The following is a 27,286-nucleotide window of genomic DNA, read 5'->3' on the forward strand; positions in this document are numbered from 1 at the left end:
CTTTTTCTGAGTAAATGTAATGTTTATTCACTCTGTTATGTTTCAATAATTGAATTAATTTTTAAAATGTAATCTTAAATATTTACTCTGTAAGTCTTGATTATTAAATATGTTTATTATTAAATACATTTTTTAAATCAAATACTATTCTAGGTTTTTGTAAAATATGAAAAATACCTTATGTTTTGATTATTTTCATTGTACAATATAAAATATTATAACCACTTGTACTATAAGTAATTTTTTATAAACTTAGGTTTATTGAAAAATGTATGTATTTTAAAATAAATCTAAAAATTAATTGATTAAAAATGCATACTTATTCTATCTATATTAGATTTAAAGGAAATTTTTATCATATCTTAAACAATATTAGTACATATTTGTTAGTTGGAAACCCGTCTTGTGTCCAATTGTACTTCTTGTTGTAACTTAGGTGGTAATTCACGATAAATAGCCTCTGGTATATTATCTGAAATAATGTTAAAATAAATGTGATAGCTGGTTTATTGTTAAGGTTTTAGTGTGTTGCTTACCATTACAGCGATAAACCAAATCTGACCATATGATCATTTCTTGAGAGAAGCAAAACACTCCTAACCTACCACCTTTAAATGTGTAATCAAACACGTTTCCGGAATCTGTTACCATATTTTGACCCTCAAATATTCTCAATCTGATAAGACCAATCTTTGGACGATGCAATAGTATCCATCTATAAGCCGTTTTGCCTTTCCAACCAATGTTGCGTGGATCTTTCCACAATAGTTTCACCTGTTTTAAAAATAAAACAACAATGAGAGTTAATTTTTATCTATTCTCTATTAATTGTATTTTTATATTCTCACCTGTTTGTCTGTGCTCTCTGTATTCCACAGTGCGTTTCTCAACATTTGTCCAGGTCCGGTTTCCGAATGTACTGCTTTGATCTGTATCCCGGGTTCTGCTACAGCTCTGAACGGTGTCGCTTGCCAGTAGGTTTGCGTGCCTTTTTTCCACATCACTGTATAAAACTTGTGATTATCCTGGTAACTGAACACAAAACCTACGTAGTCGTCATCGATGTCGGTGTCCACAAAGAATGTACCTTCAAAGTCGACGCCACCGAACGAGTCATAACCTAAAAACCACATAGTATACATTATTCATAGTAATCCTTCAACAGTGTCAAACAATACCACCTTGGTTGAATCATAAACTATGTAATAATATTATATTATTTTGAAAGTATTAAATAATATGACTACAGTTATTACTAACACAATTGCACCTGACGAGACGTGTACGGATACTAACCTACTGCCAAACCGGGGTCGCTGTTCATAGTCTGTACAAATTCCGCCCCTTTGTTGTACACCACCCAGTTTGGATCAATCTGCGAATCACCTTCCGGGTCTAACACCACTGTTTGGTATGTCCTAAAGTCCGTGGTGAATATCTTGGAGTTATTGGGGCAGTTGTCCAAATGGTTTGGCACCTTATCGTAGTCGTTGTCATCTTGACATATGTCCCCGATGCCGTTGCCTGTACAAGGGGATGCAGTTAACGCGAACCGCGAGGTTATTTGATTTTAATGATGGAATGTTTACAGGACAATAATGGTTACCGTTTACTGACCGTCGAAGTCGGCCTGGTCTGGATTGTACACAAGCATGCAATTATCCTGTGTGTTGCCAATGCCATCACCGTCAATGTCCGGATCGCACTCGTCTCCCTTGCCGTCACCGTCTGTATCCAGCTGATTGGAATTTGCTACTTTTGGACAATTGTCTACGCTGTCCTGAATGCCGTCCCTGTAGTATAAAATAGTGTTGATTATTAATGATATACTTTAATTGTGTTTTTTTTATTATTTATCACCGAAATTTGAATCATAATAATAAATTTATAACTGGTAACATGTGGGCATATTTTTGTGATAGTTATCATTCATAACATTAATAATATTATACTCATATCACACTGCACACCGTGTAATATAATATAGCACACTAGTTTTTTTCAGTTAATTTTTCAATTTTTATATTCAAAATTGTAATGAAAGTATACTAATTAATAATTTTAATCACAGTGATTTAAAAAAATTCCAAAGGTTCAAATGCTATAAGATGCTTATAAATCAAAAACTATTCATTATTATTTGTTGATAAGTCATCAACATTTTTAGGAAACTAATAAAGTATTTTGCTTTGGAATCAGTAATTAAAATAATAGGTTACTTACTGTTGAAAAAAACAAAATAAACTATTACACCATAATTATTAACATTCATAAAAAAATTAACTAAATAAAAATATTAAATGTCTATAAATAATTTAAAAAGAGTTAAAATATTTTGAAAACTACTTTGCACCCATAGAACATGCAAATTTCTATAATGCTAATATTGGTACCTTAACATTTTGCATACAAATTCTAGTTTTACCCTAATTTTTATCCAGATTATTAAGTAAAGGACTTTGAATTTTTTACTTAAGACTCCTAAAGCACAAACTAGATACACTCCTCTAAACAAGAAAAAATATTTAAGTTTGAAGCATTTTTATTGTTCCATAAGGAATGACAGACACAAAAATAAATATAGGTACCTACATAAAAAATAATGAACATTGTAAAATCAATACATTCATCGCTTCTCTCAAAATCTAAAATAGATATAATATGTTACACCTAAAATTTTTTCTCAGGTCTCAGATTAAATTTAAGAAGGATGCGGGTAAAATATGCCAGCACTATACTTATGATAAAAATTAGATTTTTTTTATTACAAATTATATTTTAAAATCACAATAAATGATTGAGAAAATCTATAGGTAGGTACCAAATATTATCTGTATGATGAATAGGTTCATCATATTACATTATATTATTATTTAATATTTATTAATATTATTATAGTAGGTATATTTAAATATTTTACTTGATATTCGGGGAAAAAAGCCCCGGAAAAAAATAATTGTTAATTAGTTAAATTAAATTAAATTAATATATTATTTTATAAGAATTAATGCTCATTTATTTTATTGTGTGACTTAATATATTCATAGAATATTTTGTTTTATGATTTGTATATTCTTTAAATGTGGTTTGTGATATAATCACGGACTAAGATATACTAAGTATACTAAGTATATCTTAGTCCGTGGATATAACTAGTTATTTTTGAATGCTATATACTAAGAAATAATTTATTTTCTCGATTTTTTGATTTTTAACTTAGATAGGTATTCTATATTTTTATTTATATTTCATATGGTTTTCAAAAGTTTTAACAATTTTATTATATACAATTACATAAATATATTATGTGATAACCTAATTAAAAACAATGTTTAATGTAATAACCTTTTGTTATTAAATAATATTAAAATTTTACAAAATAAATCTAGATTTTAATATGAAACTAAAAAAGGTAAATTTAAAAAATATGCCTAATAAAAAAATTATAAATATTTTATATTATATTATTTATATATTCAAATATTTGTATATAATAATATACTTTAGAAGTTTCGAGTACCCACCAATAATAGTTTTAAATTACAACACAAAAATAAAATCTTTATTTTTCATTTAAATATTTAATTAAGACCAAATTTGAACTTAAAATAACTATAAAAACTGTGTTTAATGTTTATACATTTTATAGATTTTTTGATTACAGAATTAACTACTTACGTGGAACCATGTTTTAAATTTTGATTTAAAAATTAATAATATAAATAATAAATTATTAATAATATCAATAATTAAAGCATAACCAATTAATGTTTAGTGTTTGTTGGTACGGGGATTTTTTCGGGACTTTTTTTCATAGATTCATTATATTTCTGACGTATACCTGTCCCTGTCGATGTCGCTGTCGCAAGCATCACCTATCAGGTCTTTATCGGAGTCTGTTTGTGTCGGGTTGTGCATACTTGGACAGTTGTCACAAACGTCACCAAGACCATCGCCGTCCGTGTCCCTCTGATCGGGATTTGCCTTTTTCGGACAGTTGTCTTCGTGGTTCAGTACTCCTGGAATGTTTACCATGATGTGTAATAATTTATAACTGTATTAATTCTTAAAGGAGCAAAAAACACAAAACATTTTTTTTTTTTTAATATGAAAGAATATACAATTCTAAGACTAATGGTATAGCCGTTTAACGGCATTTCTACTCACATTATTCAATGAGTTATGCTTATGAGTAGGGCTCGGATTTTAAAGGAAATGCTTCTTTTTATATATTTAAGATAGAAATCTAATTTTATACAATAATTCGTTTCAAGTCAATCTGATTCCAAATAAACGAATTTATTTTTGCTTTTTTAAATTATTCTAACTGGAATTTTTATATGTCGTTATGCTATAAAAATAAAAAAAAATGATTATTTACTTAATAAGAAATGTGAAAACCCGCAATAATGACCGTGACCCTACGATTAGTGTGAAACGACCTTAAACGTATAGATTATCGATCCACAGATAGCTTATGGGCCGATAACTTATCGGCTATTGCATTTAGTCTGTAGAACCTTCGCTCAGTACTCGTATTACATCGATATCGACCAGTTCAAAATTTAAGTTCTATAAAGCTTTAAAGTGTTGTAATTTATTAAAATGCCAAAAGTTAAAACAGAGGCATTTTTAAAAAAATTAGTGTAAGAATTTGGTGAATAATTTTTTTCAAACAGATGGATTAATTTTATACTGCAAACTTTGTGAAACAAAAGTGTCACATGAAAAAAACAATATATTATACAACAGCATGTACGGAGAGAAAAATATGTTCAAGCTGTTAAAAGACACGAAAACAAAAATTTTAATTTTAAATTAATTTTTCAATTTTTTATATTCAGTTCTAAGTAATTCATGTTAATTTTTAGTCATGCTTCATTTTTGCTTTTTTAAAACAATTTTGTGCTTTTTTTGTTATTTATTATGATTTAAAATCCGAGCCCTGCTTACAAGGAATTGAAAAAAGACACGTGGCGTTATTGGGCCGGGCTTGGCTGCGGTATTGCCTATCTTATACGTGTAAATGTTACTCACTTCACACAATAATTGACCATAGTATATTCTCTAATTTTTGCTGTACATATGTGGTGTGTTTTTATGTACCTACCACGATTTAAGATAGTATACTATACTAGATACTATCTTAAAAAGTGGTAAATACTGAAAACGTTAGTGGAACCAAAATTTTTCTAAAGTGTTTAGTTTTTTTTGAAATATTTAAAATGTGTATCAAAATAAATCGACGCGCTGCGCTTTTGTAACTACAATAATATGAAGGTACGTAACGAAAATGTCTCTGAATATTTTTACTATTAAAAAAAAATTCTACTACTTCTATCGTCTTCAGTGCAAAAAATCACATTTTCTCCATAAATCAAACATCAAAAGTAAAATGTTTAGGTTGGTAAAATATCGTGTAAATCGAGCAACTTTTACACGCGTAACATAGGTAGGCGATTATGCCGAGTCTGGGCCAATGATGTGACGCGGTTATTCTATAGATATCCCAATATCTCTTTAAAATAGTAAATATTTTTTTTTTAGATTGGAATTTGACAAAATTGTTTTTAGTAGTTCTGATTACAATGATTTAGCATTTAATAATTTGAAGAAAAATTGTTTTGGCTTGTGTGTTCCTTTAAGAAGTAGGTATATTAATGTTATTACTTAATTAATTTTTTTTAAATTTATTAAACTAACGCGTGGCAATTAATATCGCTTACCGTCGTTGTCAATGTCCGCATCGCAAGCGTCTCCTATTCCATCGTTGTCCGTGTCGTGCTGATCTAGATTCGGTATAGTCGGGCAGTTGTCGCAAGCATCGCCTTTTTTGTCCGCACCATCTTGATCGGAATCCATTTGGTCCGGGTTGGACACCAACGGACAGTTGTCCTGCGCAACGACCGAAAAATCAGTGAACTTCTACTACTGAGTAGGTACTAGCTACTATGTATAGGCACTGTCTACAGTTGCGGTCTGCAGATATTCGGGGGACTCGTTATTTTATCGCAGTCGAAAAAATTGTCGGCGACGTGGTGTGTATACGGAACGACTGCTCTTAAATATTATTATAATAACAAACATGAAGCGTTTCTTGGAAAAAACAAAAAACCGTGCGGTAGCGTATAACAATTGAAAATATGTCAACCCCAAACTCCACGGGGATGTGTTGGTTCAAGAAAACTGTATTATGCAGATGAGTGGTAACATGATATCGGAAAAAGATAAAATTTAAACGATAGTCGACTGGTATTTTATAATATACGCTTCACTCGCCAATCACCACTTTTAACTCACAACTGTCATCTATAAAAATGAATTTTAATTTTTAGATTTTCCGGTAGAACTGTAGAAATAGTATACCCAAATAGTATTCATAAAAAACTGAAAAATAAATATTTCAATGCCTGCTGATCAAGTCTTAATACTAGTGATTTGTTTAGCTGCCGTAACAATTATCTAAATATATTCACCGAAAAGTTATTTCAATACTTTTTATATACCTAATAGAGTCTATAGTACATATGGATTGTTTGTAATTTGTCGGTGGGTTATTCCGTGGCATTAAACAACTATTGAGAAATACGAAAAATGACCTCTCTAAAGTACCATCTTGATCCAATTTGCTAAAAGATAAGATACTATATGTTGAAATCAAAGCTCTCCTTCTGGTAGAAATGTTGTACACAGGATATAAAAAAAAATAAACACCATTGTAAAACCACTAGATCCCTCACTCCGCTCAGAATCTAAAAATAAATACTATTGTAAAACCACTAGCTTCCTCGCTCCACTCAGAATCTAAAAAATCCAGACTGATGAACCGTCGCCGCTCAGAATCGTTTTTCTCAAACAATGATATTATATCATTGAATTCAAGTTTAATACAATCCATTATACATTGACCTACTTGTTACCTAATGTACAGCAGAGTGACATCCACTTAACCGCTTTTTTAATACTGAAAATAAAAAATCGAATTTTTTTTGTAAATTTGTTTGGATAAATTTAAAATTTATGAATCTGATTATAAGAACAATTTTGACGGTAAAAACATTTAGCTAAATCAGGTAGTTTATTTTTTTAAATATCAATAAATTAATTTGAAACGTAATAACTTATTTCAAAATATTATTTTCGGGAATTTTCTGACATGAGTATATTTCTTAAATTATTTACTAATCATATAATTTTAACAATTCTTGTCGTACGCTTAAGTATAACATCATTTTTTTTCCAGCTATTCCTATTAGGTATACCCTGTATATCAATATCTGCATTTATATATACATTTTATTATATAAAAATCTAGCCTAAACCTAATCTAATCTGTTGAATATAATTTAATACTGTATAAAAAGTAACATCGTTGTGCAATAATAACAACATAGTTGTTATTCGCAAATTGCAAATCACGCCGCATAAATGTTACAATAACAGGGTCAATAGGTCACTTGTATATAAAGCTGACTTTTAGCATATTGTAGGCACTGCATTATATTATTACTTATGACGTGTACGTCATGCGTTTAGTAAAATGTTACTTATTACTAAAATCAGTGTAGTCATTTTTTTTCCCGATAGATCTACAAACATGATCCCAAATTCAACAGTTTATTGGCCCGGACAAATTATTTGGGTAAACTTGGACTTCAAAGGAACTATACTCTCTATACGAGTAATTTTTGTTATTCTTCGAAGCTATATAAACAGGAAAAGTCGGGATGGACGATTCAGTGAAAATAACAAATTTATATAGGTGGGCCAATGTTAGATGGGCCCCCTACCTAAATATATTACCTTGTACAGTTGTAGGGGTGTTCGACAGACGAGTTGACGACCATAATAATAATATAATTCTATATGAATCAATATAATGACAATACCCTTACTCAAAAGTATTTTAAAAATAGACATAAAAGTATACAACAGTCACTGTCTAGATAAGATAAGAATAACATGACATGCTAGTATACTGTAATAATATGGTACCAGTGTTGGGCTTTAAATAGCAATTATTTCCTAATCAATCGTTGACGATATTATGATTTATAAAAAATAAATTATCACCGATTCTTAGTAGGAACAGAATTTAAATGTAATACAATATACATATTTTATTCCAGAAATGGACATGGATTGAATTTAGTTACGTAACTTATTTTAGATTCTAATTAAAACCCGATATATTTGGTTTTATTTGTGTAATATTTAGACAATATTAAAAACTTGAAATTTCATTAAAATTAAAAGCCCCCGTATAATAATGGGCCCCTCTGAATACTTTGGGTGGGCCGGCCTACGGCCGGACACATAATAGGGTGGGCCTGGCACACCCTGGCCCCCCCTTAGCTACGTGCCTGTTACGATTGCTCGCGTCGTCTTACCGGTGTGTTTGGCACGCCATCGTTGTCGGCGTCGTCGTCGCACACGTCGCCAATGCCGTCATGGTCCGCGTCTTCTTGTCCCGAATTGGGCACCCTCACGCAATTGTCCTGTGCCCCGAAACAAACAAAACGCGATCTATAAGTTTTCTTATCTATATATTTATTGGACAATCACACTGCACCAACCTTTTTACACCGCGTGTCATTGCATGCCAAATCGATGTCCGGCCATCTATCCAAATCCAAGTCTGGTCCGCATATTTTGCCGTTTCCAGCCCAGCCCACGACGCACTAAAATATCGAACGACGATGAGCACCTACTACTATTTTTATTACTATACTATTACAGAACTATACTATTTACTACTGTCTACTAGTATATAGTATTTTACTACTACCCCTATATTACTAATATAATCCACCATAAATATATCGGTGGTGAGAGGGGTGATAACGAATGGCATTCCCCTCTTGACAATATACCTATTCATAATATGAAATACTTTAGATTGAATGATCTATTATTTGAAAATGGAATTATAAATAAGTTATAGTCATAGTATAATAATTGATGCATTGCGACAAAACAAAATTTCGTGTAATTTTGAATTGCCCAAAATCGGACAAAACTTTAGTATTCTTACAACTAGAATTTAGGGGTGTACTTCGTTTGCAATTACACTGCGTATTCAATGACGTATTTTCAAAGGGGGCTGCTGGGTTCGACCCCCCCCCCCCCCCAGAATGAAAAAAATTGGAATTATAATATAATTATTAATTCATAACTCGTATGTATTTATATAATATTATACACTTACTTATATCTTAGACCCCCCCTGCGGACATTCATAGTAAAATAATATATGAGTAATACATATACATTACATGAAACTAATTGTTGCCAATTTGTGTAAATCAGTGGCAATACGGGAAAGGGTAAGTATAATAATATAATTGTCAATATCAGTTGTTAGTTTTTTTCAATTTGTAATCATGAACAAATTTCATGGGTATTATCTTGGTGGAGAAGGTCGAAGGTGGGTACTGAAAAATATGCTGTGCGTGTGCACCTATGGTTTATACAATATGTTCACTGCAGTGGCGTGTAATAAAAAAAAAATGGATGTTGTTCAAATAATTTAAGTAACCTACGACCTAACCCTCAATATATTGTTTATACTGACCTATAAAATGCCCTATTTTCATACTATCAATGCCCACACCCATGTTTGTTGCTTTAACACGCCACTGATATAAGTATACCTATACGTAAATTATCGGTTTTTAGGAACAATCTAATATGATGGTATTGAATATTGATTAATTCGATCTTGCGATAGAGTATAAACGTCTATAAACCATTTATTATTTGTATACATTTTATAAAGGCATAAAATATATTTGCTGTATGATAAATATATAAATCACACATTTTACTTACTTCGCAAGAAAATTTCCCAGTAGTTGATCTAACACACTCTCCGTTTTGATGACACATCGTACCATCTGGACACATCCACGGTGTTTTCTTTAGATTTTCAACCGATAAACAGCCCAACGACTGGTTGCCGATGTAGCCCGACCGACAGCCACCGCAACGATAAGAACCCTAATCGACGAGGAAAATATAAGAACGAAATTAGTCGAGTTGCTGTCGAAGTAAGTACACATTACATGTGAATACACCTCAACATATAGACACAATATATACATATAATATATTAATTATTAACTATACATAAACTGATGAACATTATGCACGCAGCAAGAGCTAGATCAAATGAAAACTAGATCCTACGTAGACTCTTTTTGATCAGCTTTGTAACGAATTGCGACATTTAGACATATTAAATATAATATTTTACACAAGCTTTCGTAGCATGAAAATAATATTGATAATAACATAGTTTTGACATCAGAGTATATATTATAAGATCAAATATAGTAATAATAGGCAGATAGTACTTATGCAATATTGTAAATAGTTAAGTGAGTAAAATTTAGTATCTTAAGTGAGTCAGATATTGTCCATAATGGAACATAAGGCTTGAGTGCAGATAAGTTTGAAATATATAGGTAGGTATATAGTTCTAATATGACCAACGGTTCCATATTATAAAAAATAATCAGAAATTACTATACCTGTATTATACTATGTATTCACGTGTCAAATATTATGAGAAAAATGTTCAATTGAGATAAATATTGATTTCACATTATATTTATTTTCTAGCTGTATCTACATTAGGTATATCTATTCGATTGTAACTATACCTATACATATATAGGTACCTAATAAAACACCGATTCAATGGTCCAAAATTCAAAGTATGTTTAACTTTTTAACATTACGTAAGACGTATCGCAAATTTAATTTTTGTACGAATAACAATAATAAACTAGTTGAAGAAACGTGCGAAAAAGTAAATGATCTCACCTCGGTGTTCACGCACTGCGAGTTGGGCGCACAGCCGCCGTTTCGGCCGTCGGCGCATTCGTCAATATCCACGCACCGGTGACGACCCTCGTCCGTCCTCCTTGTGCCTTCGGCGCCGATACCCTGTGATGGGCCCACGGTCGTGTAACCTGGTGGACATTGACCGCATTTGTAACCAGGTCGAAGGTTTGTGCACTGTACCCGGGGATCACAGGGTTCATCCAGATCACACTGTAATAACCGAAATGATACGAATGATACATAAGCGTACAACAAACATAACGAGAGAAACTTTATACAATTACGTAGATATTGGCAGACTTAGGGGTGGATAGAGGGGTTTTATAAATCCCTTATATTATATGCGTATCAGCCGAAATTTAATCCAACAATTTCCAGATAGCTTTTAGTTTTTATTTTTTATTGGTTTTTATAACCTAACCTAACCCGCGGCAACTTGGGCCGTTGGGTGGTTTTTCAACTGTGGGGGAGGCTACTGTAGGTTTGGTCAACACGTGTGTTTTAGTTTTGGGCGTTTTGGCACAATTACAAATTGGTCACCCATAGGTTTCTGACATGCCAGGTCGTGGGATGGCGCCCCCTCTCTCTAGAGTCTAGGCAGTTGCCTGCCCAGAAAGAGGACTTGCCCGTGGTCGAGAATCGAACCGACAACGGTACGCGTAGGAACCGACGCCGTAGTCTACTCGGACACTTTTTATTTTGTTTTTGGTTCACAGGCAATAACAGTTTAGCCAATGTCAGTAGTAATGTAGTATACTGCAATGACAATGTATTCTATATGAGCCCCCCCCCCCCCCCCCCCCCCCATAAAAAGTTCTCAAGTCCGCCAACCATCCAACTTGTACACAAAAACACCGAATTAACGTTTTACCACAAATTATAATATTTTATATAATCTGTGGTTTTATTGTTGAAATATTCAAATATCTCACCTCATCCAGATCAACGCAGTTCGTTCCATTGCCGGTAAACCCTGTTGGACAACTGCCGCACTTGAAGAAAGGCGGTTCTTCACACGGCAGGCATTGCACGCCTACAGAGATCAAATAATAATAGTATTATTACCAATACTCTTCGTATCTTACCATGGATATATTTTAAAACAATACTATTCTTTCTCAGTAATATAATATATTATACAAAAATTATGCACACGTCATAGTTCTGAGGTATCGTGTACCTACCTGGAGAACAAGGGGCTAAGTCACATCCACGTGGACGGCACCTCTGACCGTCGCCGACGAACCCTTCCGGACAGGGACCGCATCGGAAACCTTCCACGGTGTCTTGACATCTGACGCCTGCAACAGTTGGTTTAGTGAAATGTCTAGTTTATGTCACAATATCGTGCCAATGACGTATAATATATATAAAGTATTAGTCAATACTGACAACTGACTAAAATAGTCTGAGCAGAGCTATCAGGGTAAGCATTTTTCGTCCTCGGCCGACGACCATTAAAACTCGGTACTTAACCGTTATCTCATTCAATTCCGTTATCTCACTCAATTCCGCTATCTTGACGGACGCCTTGGTACCCACTATACCCAATTACCGAATCGGTCCCCGGGTGGTCTACAGGTTAGGTTAGCCATACGAAAATTGATTCTCCGATGAACTTTAATTTTAATTATATAATTATTATGTTAAAATTAACTTTTTCATCAATTAATGTTGAAAAATTATTTTATATTTATCAAGCAACAGTTGTAGAGATTAACACGTTTGCAGTGTTGCTGTCATCAATCTGTATAAAAATATAAGCAATACGACTATATCCACCATATACACGATAATATACCAATCTACGTATTTCTCATTACTAATTATAATAAAATAGGTCATTTATATAATACAGTCTCGCTCAATATCAAAAAAGTCGAAGTTAATTAAAATAAATAATAATACGATTAAAAATTAATGAGTTACCTAAAAATTTTTAACAGTATACAGATTTTATTAGCTGTAAACTCGATTAAATTTTTTGATCTATTTTGTACACCAATTAAGTTTTCCTTTTCATTTGTTTTTCTTGACTTTAAGTGTGCTTCTTTGTTTTAGATATGTTTCATAGATCACATTAAATTTTCGATTAACAAAAAAATATTTAGGTGGTGTACTGGTGTGATAAATAATTCTGATTTGAGTTTTCTGTCAAACGAACGCAACAATATGTAGTCCGTTCTGAAGTTCTGGCAGAAATCTGATTTTACACTCAGGTTAGGTAGGTGATAGAGATCCATCATTTATTTTTTTGTGAGAGGCCTTTGAATATTTTTGGGAATGCTAGGCGCCCCAAGCACCTTTTAATCTCTGCCTATGACACAAAACCCTATTGTAAACCCACGTAGGCACATTGCAGGTGACAGGTGTAGTATAGCTCATAGCTGTATACTAGCTGTAATATTGTGATATAAAATATTTTTAAAAAAATTGTATGGACGAAATTGAGTATATTTTTCACGTTTATTGTGAATAAAAAACTAAAAAGGGATTCATATTCATTTCGAGGGGCTTTGTCGGAGAGGAACAAACCCCTATTTTCGTCACTGCTGCAGCTTTAAGTAAACCGCAATAATAGTGTTATCGGCAAAAAGTTTTAATATTAATTATTGTAATATTACTACTATATATATGTATGGTATTAAACTCGTACTATGAGCATGTTATAAATACCTGGAGCACACGGCTTCACCGCGCATGTCCGGCCTGGTTTGCACATCTTGCCGTCGCCCACCAGTCCTTGCGGACACCGGCCACACCGCGGTCCGTCGGGCGTGTCACGGCACTCCGCTCCGGGATAACACACCGGCGGGCTGCTGTTGCAACTAGGTTTCGGCGGCGGCGGCGGCAGGGTCGGTACGTTACCACCACCTGTCCAATACCGATTGTTTAAATATCGTTTTTCTTTAGTATGCAAATTTAGGGGTATACATAATATGTCGAAATACCCACACCGAAACTGGAAACGGTGTAGAGTGTAGACACTAGGTACGCGGTGACGATAAATGATAATATTATGATAAGTCATCGTGGATATCGCCGGGCGTCTTATATTATATAGTCTGTTGGTATTTTATGGAGAAAAATGTAACATCAAGTGTTTTGCCGTTTATTAAGTTCTCAAACGGTATCATTATTTTTGAAATCAATATATTTTAGATTTTATTAACTTTTCCGAAATGCGTAAATAATAGTTCGTCTTTGAATTGTTTATAACGTACCTAGTAAGTACGTAGATATTATCATGTTTTGTGTATTCAACATTTTATTATATAGGTTTCAATTTTTATAACAATTATTTTAATTAATTGTTGGTATAAAAAAAGTATAACATTTGCAGTTTTAAGTCAGTAAACGTGTTTATCGCACAAGTCTTATTAATTTGTTTTTATTAAAAATATGTCACTTTAATAAGTAAAATAATGACTATATAATTAGAACATAATACTTATATTATTATGTATTTTTTAGCTTAAATGTGGTTTTTAGTAAACATTTTGAACTTTATGACTCATGAATCGTAATTCGTTATTGATTCATGCATATCGTAATGGTGTAAGAAATATATTTTTATTAGGAAACGAGTTATAAGTCATAAGTAGGTACTTGTATGGCTATATTTTATAATATTACATACATATACCTACTATAGTCTATAAATAATATTATTTACCAATTTTGTAATAATTATATACCTATAGGTATACTAGCTGTAATAATAAATTATTCTCTACAAAACAAATTGTTTTAATTATTTAATGAATGAATATTGCTCAGAATAATTAATATCTTGGCAATTAAATATTATTCTATTGAAGTTTTAAAACAGATTTTTGTCATTATTAATAAATTTAATATTAGGTGTGCATAGAAAATTCTTTTGCGTTAATACTTTTTGATGCATCATTTTTAACCAGTTTTCAAAAAGTTTTCAATTTGTTCATAATACTAAAAACTCAATTTTGAACAAATGTACAATTCTATTATTCAATACCTAGAAATCTAGTACTTATGATATAGAGTATTTATAGGTATTCCCAAAGACCAGCCTTGGACAAAGAATACAAATTAAATAATACATACTACTCCACAGTTGTATAGGTACAGTACGCTGACCAAGGCTGGACTTGGGTGGTATTTGATCAAAAAAAAAAAAAAAAAATGAATGCTATTTAAAAAAATAAATTAAAAAAAATTTATTTGCGTAAAAAAAACACAACGGTGCAATAGGTTACAAACGGTTAAATTACTAGGTCTGATTTTTACGTATATTAATGAGAAGTTAGTATAGGTAGTATAAAATAAATAAAGGTCATTTTTCAAGTATATAGGCTACTAATCATTAAATTATATAAATCAAATAACTAGAGTCGAAGTCCAGCCCTGGATCACTGTGAGCCTACGTTTTCCTCATACCTGGCCTGCAGAAGTCGTCGCACTGCTCAAGCATTTGGCGTAGTCTATAAATCTCGAGTCGCTATAAAAATATTCAGTTCAATTAATGACAATGTTGTTTTAGTTTTAGCCATCAGGCATTAGTTTGATTCTACTCACTTGGGCTTCAACGTCTTCTCTAAGTTTTTTTACCATTTGCATCAACTCTTGAATAGTTTTTACGAAAAACAGATCTAAAAATACAATAAGACACAATGTGTAGGTATATTATTACATGACGAGTATACTATTCTGTGTAGTGTGCACTGCTTATGCATATAGTGCATTAGTGAGGTTGGAAAATAAAACAAAGTTTCTCTACTTACCATCACAGTCATGATTGATTGGAATATCACCTGAAATCCATAAAGGTTTATGATATCAAGTACAAAAATGATATTATAATACGCGTATTTTATAATGGAATATATTTTGAAAGTTACCCCTTCCAATACTTGGCATTCGAATCCCAATTTCGGTAACTGTAAGTGGTTGTATCGCAGGCATTTGTTCTACGTCGTCTGCACTATCGTCAATAGTTGGACATTTTTGTGCCGTCAAAGTAGTTTTCCAATCTGTATCTGGGAATACTTTTATTTGAAATCTTTTTTCGTGCGTCTATAAGATTGTAAAACCAATATTTATTAAAATAAACTTAAAATAGGACAAATAATTTTTATGATTAAAAAATAAAATCAACTAAAAGTTACAACTTGCAACCACTATTGGCGTGTTTACGGGAGAATGACATGATGCCATGAGAATGACATGAGACCTCTCTGGATAATCTAAATTTCAATTTACTTCATTTCGTTCGAATATTAATAATTATTCACTCCAATAAAATATATGATACGTTTTATTTCAAACTTCAAACATTACGTGTGGTCTACCCGTCTACCACTGTACACCTGATATTTGTTTATAATAATACCATGTGTGTTTTAATGTTTATATCTGTTCAATACGACTAATACGATGAATTTCCAAAATAAACTATAAAACTGGAAGTTTGTTTAAAACTTATTTCCGCTCTGAATCGTTTTTAAAATGTCAATAATTGTCGTCACGTTCGAATTAAAAATAAGAATATACGATTATACACTTCTTTCTCATATTTAGAAATGGTAATACATATAAATATTTGGTGAAAAATTTAAGTCTTTGCACTTGTTTATTTGTTGATTAAAACAAAAACAAAATCGAATTTGTCAAAATGGTTTTGTGTGAAAATTTCCGTTTTTTTGAAAATTATTGACAATATTAAGTACAAACTAGGTCCAACTTGCTACCAGATACTACCTTTAAAGTGGAAGGTTGAAGCGTTTTATTTTTTACTGCTCCCTAAGGTATACCGTCAGACTCAAAAATAGCATAATATTATAATTTCAAAACCGCTTAGAATCTACAATAATCGTAAAATAGGTATTTCATTTACCTTTTAGGGCATTAAACAAATTTTATATTATATTACCTATATATGTTATGTAATCGAACGTAACTAGCATACGATATTAATATGTATAGTAATTATTCGTCTTTAAATGTGTACCTACTACCTAATTGTAATTAGTTGCATGTCTATTTGTATGTGTAACTACTAACTATATGTACCTGTGTCACACAACATTAATTATAGGATATAAATTATTGTATAACTGAAGAAAATTATCATTATATTATTAAAAGTAAACAGTCACAAAATATGGATGGACATCAACATTCAACATATTGTATTACCATATGTTTGTACCTACTACCTGTCTAGTTGTGGTAATCACTATAATGTCTGGTTTGAAGGTACCTACCATGTGTAATGTGAATGAATTACACGGTAAATTCTAGATTGAAATTTGAAGTATGTATCCATCATATAAATCAAATCCTTGTATGCATTATGTAATATTGTAATTATTATGTTACATTCGATAAGTACGTATAATTACGTAAACATTTTAATGATACATTGATACGTAGGTACCTACCTATTCACGGATGGGTTAAGTGTACCTATAACGACTTAAGAGTTATAATTTATACTCTATGTCCTATGACAGTTAATAGAAATAAAAAGCGCATCTCCACGAAAAATGTTTACTTATAAGTTATATAACTTTATGTTATGTTGTAGTTTATTCGACTTAAGATACTTTACTTCGATTCAAATCTGTTAAATAAAATATATTTTGAATTTCTCTTTATTTCCATACATAAATATATTAAGTGTTAAACATATGTTTAGACAGATACTTGAATTTATGTTTATTCAATATATGAGCCTTTAATTTTTAGATTACCTATTTAATCGTCAATTTCAAATATGACAATGGTAATGTATATTACGATTAAAATCATTTTTTAATGTATACGAATACAAATTTAGCTTGTTAATGGATTTTAATGTATACACTATACACTGTATAGTTTTTTAAATTTAATTTTTAATATTAACTTGATAATATTACTCACCATCTGTAAATGAGGATCTTTCATGTCAAAATACACTTCTCGAAGAGTTCTAGTCGTCTGCAGTGTACCGAAGTGCTCGCAGTTGACGTATAATGTCATGGTAGCTCCTGGTTTCCTCTGATCCACGGCCAACACAAGCGTCTTTGAAGATGACATATTATTGCTCAACGATCTTACATTAAAGTTCTCAGTTTTTGTATTGCCATTGCTCTTGGTTGATACGATTACTACAAAAACGTACATAGTTTAATTTTATTTGGATGAATAAAAAAATTCACTTATAAGTTATGGATATATTAAAAATGTCTATAGGTACGTCAAGTTATGAATTGTACCACAAGAAAATTCATCAATTTTAATGGATTTACTAGATAATTGAACAAAAATAATGAAGTTTTAAAACAAGGCATCAAGACACATGGTTTAGTTTTTCGTTCCTAAACTATTTTATTTTTATCGTCATAATAATATAACCTACTTAGTAAATATATCATATTTTAGTTAAAGTATATCTCCAACTAATAAATTGAACTAAACGCAAACAGTTTCGAAATTTAAAAAAAAAATAGAACAGATATCGTCCCACTCTTGTATTTTTGAATACATTAAATATTATACTAACATTCAAATTCTATGTATCTCATAATTATATGCTGTCATCACGCTGCAATAGTTTATATGTTATTCAAATTTCACCTTAATCCAAGTTTATTTACGGTCAAGACAATAGGCTTCTCCGGAAACCATAATATATTGGTATTTTTTCCTCACTTCACTCACGTACCTAGAGTTTTTTGCCGTCTCTCGTTCGTCAAGAACTTTAATATGCTAGTATAATGCGAGAGATGTCGTGGGATTATCTGGTGGTATATCCTTTTAAGGACGCATGTCTAACTGGATCTACGGAGGAATTTGCCGATCACTGTTTCTTTTTTTATCCTTTTCCTTAGCTTTGTAACTCATTTTTTTTTATTTTTTATTTATGGATTATATAAAAAGAGTAAGAGATGCTTTAATAATGCGTCATTCGCATTTGTAACAATAATCTACACGTCATATGTTCTGCAAATTGCAATACAAATTTCAACATTTATTTTACAGATAAATTTCAATAATAATTTTATTAAACAATAATTTATCTTGAAACTGTGAAAGCCACGATAAGAAAAACTTTGTTTTGGAAAGTATTTTTAATCTGTATATAGGTTACTTATAAGTTATAACATTATTCATGACTTCGAATTGTATGATAATACATAGTAACTTGTAAGCATTATAAAGGACATATTATGGCCTATGGGTATAGTAACTTCCGGGGAAACTTCAATAAAAAAAATGCTATACCCATGATTGGTCCAGTAACCATACAAAAAAAAGAACAGTTCCTATTATGGCAAGAATCATTTATTACAAAATGGGTCATTAAAGAAATGTGGTCCTCGTAAAAAAATAATATATAAATAGGCTAGACGACGTTTTTGGAACTAACTGTTTATTAGCCCATATAATAAAATTGAACAATGTGATTAATGTTTTTTTAAGATAATTCAATCCATAGTATTTTAAATTGTTGTCATACATTTTTTTTTATTACACAAACCACACATTATATCAATTATGCAAAACGTATGACTTTGATTTAAATGTAATTGAGATAAGAAATTAAATGAAGGAAAATATCTAAAAATATTTAATTATTAAAATAATTTAATATCTAAAATAAATTACTAAAAATAACCAAAACGTTAATACTTAACTGTAATCAGAATCATTGAAACAATAGTTACCTAGATTTCACTACGTAAAACGCAAGTTGTTCAGAAAATGGAAGTTTATAAAATACTTAAATTTGTTTATACATACATACCTCTATTGATAAATAGGTGCATAATACATATATAAACACCGTGAATGCATTGCTGATTACATACCTATTATAGAGTATAGACGATTATCTATTCATCTGTGTACAACTGATGCATTACATTATAATATATATGATATAATAATACGCCTATGAAACTCGAGTAACTCAATACAAGTGGGCACACAGAGCACATAATATCTGTTCTATACAAAAAAAAACACTGTACATAATAATACAATATACGATACACCTACCTAATAGTAATTTAAAAACGGTTGAAAAAAATTGCGGTAATCCCGTGTAAAGTATAGGTGTCCTGCAAATACGACGCTATTGGTTTACACGCGAGATGATAATATTGTAGTATGTATATAAAGTATTATTTTTTTTTTTAGATCATCGAACATCGGATCCAACACGACAAGCCTACACACGACGTATACCCACAAAACCTACGCACCAAGACGTATATTATACGATCTACGGCGGCAGTGGTTTTATTGGGGTAAAGATTTATTACGTCCGTTTCTTTTTCTGTTGCCTTACACCATGAACAATATCAAATATCATAATAATATACACGTACCTTGTCCTTCTGTCCTATCGATCTTTAACGTGAATTGATAGTAACCGGGAAATTCGATGGTGGCCACGGTTTCGGGTTTGCGGTGCTTCCGTCCGTTCGGCGGTCCATCGTCTTTGATCACTATTGTAAATCTATTGCTGGACACCGCGTCTTCGACGGCCTTCGTGGCTTCTACGGAAAACACAATAATATCCATCAATCGTACTGGTATTTTTATTTATCTTATAGTACATTTATTACGTATTACGTGTCATGTGTGTGTGTGTGACAACACCTTCGCGGTTTTGATTTATCGGTATATATACTATATATGGTTTTAACGCGTTAGGGAAAACACATTGTCATCGAATAATGAAAAGTAAATTATATTGCGGACAAAAATGTCCATTGAAATAGAATATAGAAAGAATAGGTAGGTATATCTATAGTATACCTAGGTGGCTAGGTATAATTCTTTACGCGTTCGCTTGTCCCAAACGCGAGAGCGCACCTCACACATGGTGCACGTGTTGATGTATTCAATCAGTCATCAAAACGTCGCAGTTATATGACTTTGGAGCAAATTATTGTAATTTACAACGGTCTGTGTGGTTATTGTGAACGCGAAAGATTTGCCAAGAGTTTTAGTTAAACACCTGTGGCTCAGTCACGACGTTCGACATATTTCAGTCATTTGTACTAAAAATAAATTATGCCTTCTCAGTTGTAAACGTCCGTCAAAATACGAGTAAGGTATATGATGGTATATCGCGGTTATAGTTGACCCACGTATAATTTATTTTACGCTAGGTTAGTACGATATTGAGTTTAAACGGCTCCTGATAACATTTAAATGTCTTTTAAAAGTGAAAGTGGCTTAGACGCAGTTAAAATAAGAATATGTAATTTTTTGTTCTGCATCTAAAATTTATTCCCGTCCTACATATAGTACGGAATATACCTACATATATTGCAACAAATTGTAACTTTTGAATACTACCATTTTTTAATAAGTCTTTTTATTTATGTTACATTTATCGTTTTTTTAACTATTTGAATGTAAATTTAATTTAATTCTTAACATTTTTATCGATCTGTACATTTTAATAGTTAGGTAGGTATTATTATTTATTGAGTAGGTAATACCTACCTATGCGAAATGTGATTACTGACAACTGTAGCTCAATTAATTTATATTCTTTTCATAAATTATAGATGCAAGTTGCATTATGATACCTACATCATTTTTCAAGAAAAATTAAAGAAACTAAGTTTTGTAGGTAATAAATTTACCTACAGTACCTATTGGTATTTTATAGTTTGGATAGAAATCAAACAAAAAACTCGTTTTTACACCTTTATTGATGTCACTTAACATTAAGGTATTAATATCTCTACGAATTGTAAACAATTTTATTATCTTCCATATTCAGTATTGCATGTTGAGACCACATACAATTTAAAAAGTAGGCACCTACAGATTGTAATATATTATACAACAAACAAGATTTTCTAATTATTTTTTTTATGTTGAAGGCTGGTTTACGTATTATTTTTTTATTATATTATATAAAAAAAAATAATGTAATATCTACCTAAACAATTTGTCCTTAAATTTTCTTTTTGGGATTTTATTATTTTTCAATGAATAACAAATAGTTATGATTGATTATATTTAAATTATAACCACAAATAAATAAATTAAAAAAGTAATAATATTGAAATAAAATCGACTCCAAATAAAATAAAGTCAAAACGCTTTTTTCTTTTTAGAATGAGCAAATTAAATAAATAAATTTAATAAAAATTTACAAACTACTAATTATTAGTTATTATGCATTACCTAATAAATTAATGTTTCATAGTTACAGTATTATAACATAATATTATTAATCATTGTTAGATTTTGTCTGAGCGTGTATGATTCTACTTTTTACTTACGATCAATTAAAGTTATAATATGAAAGATAAATAATTACCATAGCAAAGCAATAGTTTATAGTTGTTGGAAAAATAGTGGGAATATTTTTCGAATATAAAGTGGTTATTTTTTAGCATATACTTCCATAAATATAATAGAACCATATAAATCAAATTTAAATTACATACTAATCTTCTATCCTATAGTAGTCGAAAGCTGTTTTTTTTTATTACATTCGTGTTTGTATAATAATTTATTTTACGAGTATTTATATCTATAATTAGAAGTTTCGATCTGCTTGTCATTCTTGTCATATTAATTATATCTTACCCCGGGATAAAAAATATTATATATTATTGAATTTGTCTGTTTGTGTTTTGCATATAGTTATAGTATGCATAATACAATGTTATTGAAACAAATTATAAGGAAATTTACGTTCGGTGTAACTATAATGGATAATCCGATAGTGGATATTATAATACATGACACCAACCAATTATGTTTCGATTCCAGTAATAAATTATAAAATTTTGTAAGAATTTATTAATTCAAAAGTTATGTAAAAATGTATGAACATCCCCAATGCAACCTAAGTTTAACCGTTTAAGTCTTGAAGTAGCAGTTTTATGTAATATTAGTAGTATGTATTATAATTAATAATTTATAGGTAATTCATAATATTTTCATGTATAATATTATTATATAATCAAAAATATTAATTATACAATATGTGTATCTATAATAAAACGGATACCTCCATTGCATGGTTCGTTTGTTTTATCTTCAAGTTGAACAATAACAAACGATGGGCATTTAATATACACCAATTACCTATTCAAAATTTGGCACAAAAAAGCAGACGTTATAAAAAATTCTTGGCTATAAAATATAAATTCTCATAAATAATAATTGTATAAAAAACAAACATGAAAACTCTTTACATTAATTTGTATCATATCTGTAGAATATATGTATTAAGAAGATTCTTGTACAAGTGTACAATACATTTAGTCATGGAAACTTTTAAATATATAAATATTTAATTATATTAAACTATATTATAAACACAAATATTATACGACTTAATTTATTAATTATTTTCCAAGTAATTGAGTCTACGTATAATCATAGTGTATTTATGCGGGGTAATGAGTAATGACTTATAACTTACGATCAGGCCTAACGAAAAAAGGGAGGAGGATTCCCCCCTGGCCCAACATTTATTAAGAGTGCCCAGAAATGTGGGACTACTCGATTTTTTAAAATACAATTATAAAATAAATAAGCATTCGGTGATTCCCGGGCCCGGATTTCTCTCTCCGCGGCCCAGCTTATGAGTAATGACTGTTTGGTGGAATAGTTGATTTGTAATATTTACTTATAATAATTACAATTTACCAAAAATCATCAGTACAAAAACTTACATAAAGTCACTCATTACTATGATAACTTATCGTTAAATGTATAACATATACGTACACTGAACCTAGAAAGTTGTTTCGGAGAATTCTTTTGTGAGGGAGAGGGAGAGTTGGATTCAATACCAAAAGTCCAAAAACTTGTACCCTTTGATTGTGCCTGAAACCCGAGTGTGCCGAGTACACGAGCACCTACCGTAAATATATTTTTTTGAATAACAAAACGCTAAAACTTACGGTTTACGTATTATCGATTTCGTTGAAATTCGAAACTCGTAAAAATTCGATTTTCGCAAAAGAACGTAAGAGCTGGGAGCGAAACCCCGGGTCGTACCATGTCTTACAAAATATAAATCTCATTAAATTTAGGTATTTAGGCCCATATTATAATATGTAGGGTACATTTTATTACGTACCGTTGTCGACGGAGGCCGCGTCGCCGCTGAACACCAGTAACGCGCCGGCCGCAAGAGCGACGAAAATCGCCGTTGCTCTCATTTCGCGGTGGTCGTGATGTGGTCCTGTCTTCGGTCCTGGAGCCTGCTGATCCGCTGATCGTCGTTGTCACCGCGATCGCCGCCGATATACAGCCGGTGCGGCGCGTGTGAAACCGTACGGCGAGCGGCTATCGTTCGCGACCTCCTACCCACAAACCGGTCGACGGCGTCCGTCTGCACCATTGTACACACACACACACACACACACACACACACATACACACACATACACGCGAGCATCTATGATACGATAATATTATAATACGTATGATAGTAAAAATAATAATAACACGCAGAAGAGGCGCCTACGCGCGAAACGCCATCGTAACATATACACATTATTATAAGCGCGCAGATGGTCGCACCATTATAATGTTGATATTATTATTACTATTATTATTATTATTATATATTCGAAAACGCGCGGGCTATATAAATGTCGGGCTATATTTTCGTTTTTTTTGTTTTTTTTTTTAATTTATCCGTCCAAGGACGAGATTTCCCCCCCCCCCCCCCCCCCCCCCCCCTTCAGCGCTGCGTTCTCTTCGTCCATCCTGTTAAACTCTATACACCTGTTGGCACCGTCACACGGCACGCGTAGCGCACAATTATATGTACTGCTGCGGACCTCGTCTATATATGTAACGCGTAACGAGTAACGACGACGACGGACCGTGGTCGTCGCAACGTTACGATAGAGCGTAATGTAAACATCCGACATCGAGTACCGGTTGGGTTCCGATTTCCGGTCGATCGTATATTATGTTAGTACCTAGGTATAACGTCTATGTTACATTTAGGTCTTTGCCGCTGAAGTTACGCGCATATAACCTAACCCGGACGACGGAGAATGACCGGACTGCAGCCAGAGTATATAAATTATTAACCTCTTTATAAAGTTACATTATATTATAGTCGACTGCGATGATAACATCATTTAATATGATATGAACATATGGTACCGATTTTAGGTGTTACTATTGTACTTATATTTTACGAAATTGTATTTTGGCCACTTTATTTGTATTATTATTATTATTATATTTCGTCTAAAATTTAGTGACAATGTATTTTTAATATTTTTTTATAAAAATAAAACGTTTTAAGAATATCATTTAACCACAAATTAGTTTGAAATTTTTTTACGTTTTTAACGAATTCTAACTTCAAATTCTCATTAAGACTATTATGGATTTATGATAAACTTTTTTTGGAATTCCAGTAATAAAAAATTACGAGGAACCTTGTATTCAGTTTTAAGACTTTTTCACAGAACAAAACATTTTTTATCGACAATTATTAAAAAAAAATTTCTCATGCCTATAAATTGCTCAAAAAGAGTCAAAATATTTTGAAAATTTCCTCATGTATAAAAAATTAAAAATGGCATATTTCATAAAAATATTAAGTATCTAAGGTGAATCATTTTTGACTTATACCAAATGAACAAAATTTCAAAAGTACCATTTAGATCCAACCGGTAACCTGTAGGTACCACCAAAGTGAAAATTAAAGCATTTTTTAAAACTATTTATCATGGAAACACACACAAAAAAAAACTTTGTTGTAAAATCAATACATTCATCGCTCTGCACAAAATCTAAAATTAATTTAAATATTTTGAAAATTTCAGTGATTAATACTTAAGTAATATATGATTATTTAAATAATAGCGGAATGTTTCAAAATAACAAAAAAAAAAATCACAAGTTTAAATAATATAACCAATTTTATTAAAATTTTAACTTCAATCACTCATAAAAAATGTACATGCCTACGTTAACTAGTTTCTTAAATATCAGTAGGTATAAAACTTGTGAAAGATCTTACATATTTGTAATACAGATACTATAATATATGTAATACGTATAATATAATATGAAGTTTGTCTGATGAATCCTTTAGAAGCAGTAAACATGCTTCAAAATTCAACTTTAAAGGTAGAAAATTAGATGTGATTAATACTCTGAGGTCAAAGTTTAAAAAAATTGTAGTTCTTCTCAAAATAATCGGGAAAAAACAAAAAATAATTTATGAAAAACTGGAATTTTTACGCAAAACTAGTTTTTGTTATTTTGTTGTCATTAATAAATGAACAACTGTAGAGACTTGTCATTTCCATGAAATATTCATTTTAGATATTACAGGATGACATTTTCAAAATATTTTAGTGTTTTGTGCTATTGCCTATTTACAAATAGGTACTAGTAACGGTCCACTGTTCAACCATTTGACCATAAAAACCGCTTTAGTTGTAAAACTAACACACTCTAAAATATTGTATTTACTATCGCACTCATAGTTCGGTATCGTGGTTTGTGTTTCTTCTTCTTTTATTCGTGTCCACGTTTGTGTATGGTAAAAACAGGTATTATATCGTATTTTAGTTTTTTAGTAGATATAGGCATAGAAATAAAAGTTACAAACATACGGACATTTTGAGGAAAATTTGAATAACAAACAATAATTAACTAGGTACCTAATACTTTCTTTTATTATATGATTCATTCAAATTACTGCTTTTTATGGTTCATATTACCTGACTTTGTCCGGAACATTTTTTTTTCAAAAAAATTAAAAAATTAAATTTTTCTGGTGTAATTCTAATTTTGTTTTTTATTTTCCTAAGCGTCAACATATGTGTACAGTTTTTTTTTTGCTTATCTTCTCTACAATACTTTTTCAATGATTTATCGATTTTTTTCTTTATAATATATATATAGGCGGAGTTATTGTTTTATTGGTATTGCTAAAAAATATGTACTTCCGTATATTAATAAATAGATTTAAAATTATGGAATTTTTTTTTAGTTTTGTTCAAAATATTTATGATAATAACAACGTTTTTGACTGTGAGTGAAAAAGCTTGAATATATAATGAAATAAAATATTTAAATTAAGATATGAAGTTCTTTATAAGTTGTACTTACCGCAATTTGAAAATATTAAAAACAAATAGGTATGTACGATTTTTTATAATAAAATCGGATATGGACTTTTTCAATTCTTAAATTTTGTATATTTGTATGGAAATAAATGTAAAAGTTACTATAACGATAGATTATTAGGCGTAGCATTAGTTGGATATTAGTGTAACGAGTTTTACATTTTAATAATCTATTATTTACATGTATAATGATAACACCCGAATATTTTTCAAGTAGGCAACTTATTAGACATTTTGAGTCATTCAATTTCATTTAAAGTTTATTCATACATTAAAGTTACCTATGGATAAAATAAAACGATTAATTGATATAT

General features: G+C 30.9%; 1 protein-coding gene across 1 annotated transcript; it reads right to left on the minus strand.

Moving 5' to 3' along the window:
• Positions 1-94: 94 nt before the first annotated feature.
• Positions 95-24,151, minus strand: LOC132950146 (cartilage oligomeric matrix protein-like). The gene is made up of 21 exons (XM_061021389.1): positions 23,945-24,151; positions 20,208-20,378; positions 17,755-17,981; positions 15,729-15,903; positions 15,612-15,641; positions 15,406-15,479; positions 15,268-15,328; positions 13,525-13,722; positions 12,033-12,149; positions 11,781-11,881; positions 10,828-11,058; positions 9,832-9,999; positions 8,577-8,681; positions 8,391-8,498; positions 5,727-5,895; positions 3,842-4,019; positions 1,618-1,793; positions 1,297-1,524; positions 849-1,120; positions 537-774; positions 95-472 (listed from the first exon to the last, which is right to left on the minus strand). Exons 1-21 carry the CDS (start codon positions 24,024-24,026, stop codon positions 387-389), a joined length of 3,195 nt encoding a protein of 1,064 aa, XP_060877372.1. The 5' UTR covers positions 24,027-24,151; the 3' UTR covers positions 95-386.
• Positions 24,152-27,286: the final 3,135 nt, after the last annotated feature.

This window comes from Metopolophium dirhodum, chromosome 8 (genome assembly GCF_019925205.1).
Source record: "Metopolophium dirhodum isolate CAU chromosome 8, ASM1992520v1, whole genome shotgun sequence".
Taxonomy (NCBI): domain Eukaryota; kingdom Metazoa; phylum Arthropoda; class Insecta; order Hemiptera; family Aphididae; genus Metopolophium; species Metopolophium dirhodum.

Bases quoted from the DNA above. Each gene is read 5' to 3' on its own strand.
- LOC132950146 (XM_061021389.1), bottom strand. From the start codon at position 24,026: ATGAGAGCAACGGCGATTTTCGTCGCTCTTGCGGCCGGCGCGTTACTG. The intron at 4,020-5,726 runs GTAAGCGATATT...TAAACATTCCAG, and splicing joins TGCGGACATTGACAACGACG to GAGTACTGAACCACGAAGAC. The intron at 473-536 runs GTAAGCAACACA...ACATTATTTCAG, and splicing joins TTTGGTTTATCGCTGTAATG to ATAATATACCAGAGGCTATT.